The sequence below is a fragment of the Austrofundulus limnaeus genome, unplaced genomic scaffold, assembly GCF_001266775.1.
Source record: "Austrofundulus limnaeus strain Quisiro unplaced genomic scaffold, Austrofundulus_limnaeus-1.0 Scaffold1393, whole genome shotgun sequence".
NCBI classification, from domain to species: domain Eukaryota; kingdom Metazoa; phylum Chordata; class Actinopteri; order Cyprinodontiformes; family Rivulidae; genus Austrofundulus; species Austrofundulus limnaeus.
Window position 1 is genome coordinate 1,768 of NW_013953795.1, and position 7,682 is coordinate 9,449.

The 7,682-nt window shown below is 42.1% G+C and overlaps 1 protein-coding gene across 1 annotated transcript in view; it reads right to left on the reverse strand.

The window, feature by feature from the left end:
* LOC106535241 (potassium voltage-gated channel subfamily H member 7) overlaps window positions 1-6,695 on the reverse strand; it is a gene marked incomplete at its 3' end in the record, with an annotated part of 7,977 nt that extends 1,282 nt beyond the window's left edge. Inside the window, 2 exon segments of the mRNA XM_014032201.1 lie at window positions 4,284-4,523; window positions 6,614-6,695. Of these exon segments, the coding sequence (XP_013887655.1) occupies window positions 4,284-4,523; window positions 6,614-6,665 (292 nt within the window).
* Between the last annotated feature and the right edge of the window lie 987 nt (window positions 6,696-7,682).

Here is a 7,682-nt window from a genome sequence, read left to right on the forward strand (position 1 = left end):
CCCCACCTTGATGTTTTGGGACCCCATTTTGGGTCCCGACCCCAACTTTGGGAAACACTGCTCTAAGGTTCTCATCGATGACTCCAGAGACGTACAACCAATGATTATTCTCAGAGTTCCATTAATATTAAACTAGTGATTCATGAGATATTTTGCTAACAGACAAACAGAGTTAACTTCAGTAGCTGATCATCGCTCACAGTGGACCTAAATTAAAATAGAGCTTTGCTTCAAAAACAAGCTAAGTGTGGTGAAACAAAAGCCCGAACAACACAATGCTAACATTAGCTGCATGCTAAATGTAGCAAAAGGCTAACTAAATACTAAARATTGCAGAACAGTAGTTAAAAYCCAGTAGAGAATGGGAATGGAATTGGAACGGACAGGGATCGCGCAATGCATTCTGGGAGTTTAGGAAACAGAAYTTAGCAGCAGAGCCGGTTTAGCAGTARGATTTYTTTGATCATTATTTTGGTTTTGTGATTCACCGTAAAATACACTCAAAAGGTGATTGCYAGCTGCATTATCAACAGCCACAGTCATTCTCACGATCGGAGGAGGAATACGGATTGTGTTTTTACAGTTTTTCGGCATGAAAACAGACYTCGTGTGGTGGGTGGGAGCTGCAACGAACCATCGCCACCTTCAGGTCAGGAGTATTTCCAGAAACGTTTGTGTGATCACGGCATTTCCACACAAAGTTTAATGAAATATTAAACTTATTAACTGCTTAGCTTAGGATTGTTCACATGTAACATATAGCTAGTTAACGAGCTAACTAGGTAGCTTTCTAAGCCGATGAGAACCCTAAAAGCCATTTATGCACAATTAGCTTTATACCTTTGCACAAGCTGCACTACAAGCTACATAAAGTTATTTTTTCCTTTACAGCAAGCCAGCCTACGAGTTCTTGGGTTGRCATCCTGACTGGGTACCTTCCTTACATCTTGCGCACAAAGAAGTTCAAGCTGGAGGAAAATATCATCCTGAAGACAGAGCTGTTCTGAAAAATAAAATGAATGAGCAATTCTTACAAGATGATGTGATGGTCAAGTATTTCACTGGGCTTCCATGTTTGGCTGTTTTGGTGGGAGGGGATGCCTCAGCTACTTCTCTGTCTAGCACAGACTTGAAACTGAACTTAACATTAAAATTGTTCCACATAGAAGTGTTGTATGAATGACTGAAGAATATTTCAGTTTTGAGTCTCATTTGTGGGAAAAACATTGAACATTGCTATAACATATAAAACATGTCAAGGTTACAGTAAATGAACTGTGAATAAAACAGGTTAAACATGTCAAATGCCACTGTGAGCAAATAAAATGCTATTTAAATACAAAATTATTACAATTTAAACTGAAAATGTACTGCAGATATTTCACATGAGTAACGCTCTAATAAAATCGATGCAGTCGCAGTTTAATCTGAAGTATGCCTAATTTCTGTAAACAAGTAAGTAAACACAAATATTGTAAACATTTATTTGCTAATGAGGAAAAATAAAACTTAAAGGAAATGGAAAAATGGAAAAAGCTTAAAGTCAGCATCAGCCAGTATGCTGGAGCATCACTGACTGTTTTGGTCCCCTTTTATCTGAACAACTTTAATTTTAAACATTAGAGCACAAACGTGTGCAAGACTCTGCAATGCCTCCATGCACATGAAGTGTGCACAGTCCACTTGGCCTCTGGAACAGAATCACCCATGTTTGGAGCGGTGCTTCATTCAGGCGCTGAGAGTGCAGAATCTAGAAAACAAAAATGTGTAAAATTAATGRTACAATATGAATATAAAATTGCTGTGAAACAAATTACTTTCACATTACTACTTTTCAGTTGTAAATATAGAGTAACTGCACAATCAGTTCTTGTTTTTCAATGTTTTAATGCATCATTTTAGCCGATGTGAAAGAATTTATCAGTTTTATCTGTGTGTAAATATGCATTTATGTGCCTTTAACATGCTCCAGGACAGGCGATCATGAATTTCACCAATTTGGAACAAAGAAATATGTTCTACTCTATAATAATAATAATCAGAATAACACAATGTTTTACATTAATCACCAGAAACCACATGTAAACGTGTTACATAGGTTGAAGATTACATTTACTGTGTAAACAACTTTACAATGTGAGGTTGAAATGAAAGTCTTTAAAATAAAATCTGAAACCAGAAGAGCTTTAATGTTAAACTAATCACCAGAAACAACACGTAACTTTAGTGTTTAGACCAGAAAATCTGCAACGATCAGAACTGTTGTAGTCAAAACAGGTGTGTGTGTGTGTGTGTGTGTGTGAGAGTGTGTGTGTTTGTGTGTGTGTGTATTGGGGGGTGGGTCATGCTCATGGAGTTCACCTACCTTCGTAAAAACAGCAATTTTGTGGTTGTTCACTAATCTCTGCTGGTCCTGCATCCATTTTTTGAACTGCAGATGAGCCTCCAGAGGTTTGATTTCTGAATCACTCACATATGTATGCACTCACGCCACAAACATGGTAGCTAGCTATGTTGGGAAACATAAGCTCAGCTGTGTTAGCTCGCTGTTTAGCATCTTTGTTCAGTTTGTCGCAGTAAAGAATATTGCTCTTCAGTTTGTCTAGGTCCATTTTGTTTTGTATTTTGAAAACAGTTGTCCTTCAACACGGTGGTCGCTACCCACCATGCAATGCGTCGTATTTTGGTTAGCAAATTAGCATACAACATGGCGGCCATTACCCAGCACGCAATGCGTCATGCCGTTCGGTCCAAATTCCATCCCCTTTCCCAATACCAGCAAAATGCTAGCTAAAGGATAAAAGTAACAAAGAACTAGGTAAAAACGATGTCATTAAAATACTAGCAACAATATTAAAGTAATAAAAACAGAGCTGACAAAAGTTGCAAAATGCTAGCTGAAAGATAAAAGTAGCTAAATGCTAGAGAAAACCAGCATAATAATTATTCAAAGCTACAGGAAGCAAAACTCTAAACGCCAAAACTAAAAAAACATAAATCTAGTTCAAAGTTACAGAAAAAAAGCTAAAATGAGTAAAACAAAAACTAAAATTCCACACTATTAACACATTAGTAACAATCTAAATGTACCAGGCTATCTAATAGCTAAAGGGAGCAAAACTGTAGCTAAAAGCCAAAAGCAGTAAAATGCTACCAAAGGATTCAAGTACYAAATCTTTAGCTAAATGTTAAAATGCAAAATGCTAGCTGAAACTAGCCTGGRCCTTGCCTTCCAACGCAGTTCAGTTCAATTCTAGTTTCCCTTCACTGCTCCGTCTGGGACTTCTCCCACAGACAAGGATTTCTTCAGGAGCATTTCATTTGGGCCAATCAGAGAACAGAATGTTGATTTTCTGCGCAGTGTCTGCTTGTAGTTTATTTTACCTGGGCCAATCAGAGAACAGAACCTCAATTTTCTGCGCAGTGTCTGCTTGTAGTTTATTTTACCTGGGCCAATCAGAGAACAGAAGGCGGAGTTTTGAATGATGTTGATGTTCTGCTCAGTGTCTGCTAGTTAGTTTAGCATACAGTACGGCAGTGAATGAAGCCAGTCTGTGTTGATCAGGCTTCCAAATTAAATTAAATTTGTCTGACAAAGCAGCAGCTCTCATTTACAGTCGTCTCGTTCGGCTCGGTACTTTTCTCCTCTCAGTAGGGTTGTTTACAGCACACGCGACTTCCGGTTAGCGTCTTAGCTTAGCCTCCATTACAGCGACAAACGTGGCGGCCAACAGATCCAATCATTTTAAACTTCAGCAGAGGCCATGCCTCCTGCAAGAATCTCTTCTCTACAGCTAAGAGTCCAGACCCTTGTATGAAGCAAAGTGAAGGACAAGGGTCTGGTAACAGGCTAAGCTGAAATACAAAAGTAGTAAAAACAAAGCTGAAAAACACAAGTAACAAAATGTCAGCAAACATAGCTAGGTAGATTACATGTGTCAAACACAAGGCCCACATTTGGCCCACGTGTGACCACACAGAAGGCCTGTCGGCCCAGCCCCCCCAAAAATATTTTTTTACGTAACATGGAAATTGTTTCTTATATCAATGGTAAACTTTAAATTTATGATTAAATGCAACAAAATAAATTTAAAAGGTGAAAGATGATAATAATAATTGTCCTGCCCCTGAGTTGTTGGCTTTAATTAACTGAGCAGTTTAGTTGGATAGCTCAGTATTAATGTCTGAAAAGTCAGCATCAACCATAAAATAAATCTGCTATAATTCATGGAGTTCAACACGTCTAGAACCCTGAAAGATCAGGAATAAATTGAATAAAGAACCTTTATACTCCTGGTTCTGTGTGGTGTCTCCAGCCGGGCCCTCCGGAGCGCTGCTCAGTCCCAGACCCAAGCTGTGGTCCCTGACCACCGGGTAGCCCAGCACACCGGAACACAGGGGCCTCTGCTCCTCCTCCTCCTCTTCCTCCTCCTCCTTGTCTTCATCCTCGCCCTCCTCAGCTGACTCTCTCCTGTCCTCAGTCGATGAGGAGGCGTAGAGGCGTCGCTCCTTGTCGTGGGAGCCTGTAGAGGACAGGAAGGAGGGACAGTTACGTCTCTGCTGAGGTGTCCTCTGGGGACATCATTAACCCTGACGGCAGCGGGGGAGGACTTGGGCTTGACCTGAGGACAAACACAGTTAAAGGAAAAATAAAAACATTGTGTTTCCACAGAGAAAGATGAGTTTACAGCTTCCTGAGTGATGAAACCTCTGGACACGGCGGTCCTGCTGGAGGACAGGGACGGTCTGTATCCATGAGAGCTGCTGTGTGGAGGTAGCAGCTCTACGTCTCGCTCACCATCACATGTAGAGACTGTTGTCATCTAAAAGCAGCGCTGCTGTCTGAGCTCCATCCTCAGGGACATAGCAGTGGAGACAGAACGTCCAGAGAGAGACAGACATGGAGCTAACAGTGTCTCAGACCTGGACCAGCTCCTCTCCTGACTTCAGCTGAGCAGGAGGAACTGATGTGATGACATCAGCAGGAAACCCCCCTCACCACACCAGAACCATGAGCCTGAGAGGGACCTGAGTCTGAAGACTGGTGTCCTGGTCCACCTGTCCATTGGTGTTCTGGTCCACCAGTCCACTGGTGTCCTGGTCCACCTGTCCACTGGTGTTCTGGTCCACCTGTCCTCTGGTGTTCTGGTCCACCTGTCCATTGGTGTCCTGGTCCATCTGTCCACTGGTGTCCTGCTCCATCTGTCCACTGGTGTCCTGGTCCATCTGTCCACTGGAGTCCTGGTCCACCTGTTCACTGGTGTCCTGGTCCATCTGTCCACTGGTGTTCTGATCTATCTGTCCACTGGTGTCCTGGTCCATCTGTCCACTGGTGTCCTGCTCCATCTGTCCACTGGTGTCCTGGTCCACCTGTCCTCTGGTGTTCTGGTCCATCTGTCCACTGGTGTTCTGATCTATCTGTCCACTGGTGTCCTGGTCCATCTGTCCACTGGTGTTCTGGTCTATCTGTCCACTGGTGTTCTGGTCTATCTGTCCACTGGTGTTCTGGTCCATCTGTCCACTGGTGTTCTGGTCTATCTGTCCACTGGTGTTCTGGTCCATCTGTCCACTGGTGTTCTGGTCTATCTGTCCACTGGTGTCCTGGTCCACCTGTCCTCTGGTGTCCTGGTCCACCTATCCACTGGTGTCCTGGTCCACCTGTCCTCTGGTGTCCTGGTCCACCTGTCCTCTGGTGTCCTGGTCCACCTGTCCTCTGGTGTTCTGGTCCATCTGTCCACTGGTGTTCTGGTCCACCTGTCCTCTGGTGTTCTGGTCTATCTGTCCACTGGTGTTCTGGTCCATCTGTCCACTGGTGTTCTGGTCTATCTGTCCTCTGGTGTCCTGGTCCACCTGTCCTCTGGTGTTCTGGTCCACCTGTCCTCTGGTGTCCTGGTCCACCTGTCCACTGGTGTCCTGGTCCACCTGTCCACTGGTGTTCTGGTCCACCTGTCCACTGGTGTTCTGGTCCACCTGAGCCAGCTGAGACACTCATCTCCCCGTGCTCCATGTTGAGTGTGTTACACACCCTGACATCAATCAGCCCTGTGACTACCTGTCAGCCTTTAAACAGACAGACTGAGTACAGGACTAAAGACACCTGCGTTTGACACGAGTCCCTTAAAGGCCGTTAAATACATTTTGTTGAGTACTTGGAGTCTCTAACAGTGGAGAAAAATAGACAGTAAATATACACAAAACCAAATGCTGTATGTATTTCTAAACTTTAAATGCTACTTGTATGATCACAGTGTACTGTAGTGTACTGCTAATTGAGCACACTGACTAAATGCTGTATTAGTGTGTGGAGGGGTGAATGAGGACACAGACTGGGTTGTGAAGTGCTTTCAGTAACCTGGTTGGTTATAAATTTGTAAATACTGTCCATCAGAAATTGGTCTGAATGGTGCTCAGTGTTGAAACTGACTATTAGCTATTAGCTGATTAGTGCAACCAGGATTCCAAACCTGGGGGTGTCTACAGGACCCCTTAACCACAGGGCCTACCAGCAGGTTAAGTAGGCCCTGGTGGAACATATGATACATATGTACCATTTGATAGAAATCTAGACAAGAAGATGTACTCCACTGACTAAATACCAGTATTTTACTCTGACCTGTGGATGATCTCCTCTTGTAGGAAACTCGTCTTCGGCACTTCAAGTCCATGTTAGAATCACTTGTCTTTGTGTGGGTCGTCTGCAGAGGGACAGACATGAAGAAGCCTGATGTAAGAACAGGGGCAGAACTAGACTTTTCTGCAGCAGGTGGGCAATGGGGGGAGCACATACAAATAAAAAATAATACTTAGATTTAAACATTCCAGATGGCTGCCACAGCTAATTTCAAATTATTCTAATTCAGTAGTTTTAAGAAATATTGAGCAAACATTTGTTTGATCTAAGAATGACCCAAAAACACATACTGAAGGCTAGCCCCAGTTTCAAACTAAGTGCTAATGTAATTTTACAAAAGAACTATATTTCAGCCATTTTTTAACAAAGCAGAAAATAAGTATTTAAAGTAGTCAAATTCAGTCTTTACCAAAGTTTAAATGTAAATCAAAAATAAGATGACCAACACAACTAAATGTAAATGGCTATAATTCAGCCATTAAAGGACTTATTAAGCTAAAATTAGTTGTGGTTTAGCTAAGAATGATCACAAACACATGCTTATTGCTAATCCCAATTTACGGAAACTGCTAATGCTAATGCTAATGTTAAATTTACAAAGGGGTTATAACTAAACCAATTTTAAACATAAAAAGTTGAACATTTTTATAGTTGCAGCCGAGAACAATGTCCATGGCATGCTGAAAGCTAATCTTGATTTTAAGCTAAGGGCTGATGCTAATTTCAGAAAGAACTATATTTCAGCCAGTTTTAAAACATACAAAGTTAAAAACTGGTATAATAGCAACTGAAAATAATCTTCAACAAAATCTAAATGCAAACCAAAAATTCAAGATGGCCACCAAAGATAATTTTAAATGTGTGTCACGTGGCCATTTCTATAAATATTAAGGTGAAATTTGGTATGATGGTAGCCCAGAACAATCCCCATGATCTGCTGAAAGATAAGGGCTAATGCCAATTTGAGAAAGAGAAATAGCTGAGCCGGTTTAGACATGCAAAGTGTGACCTGCGTCAGACTCCAGTGTGAACTCTCCACAGCACTGATGTG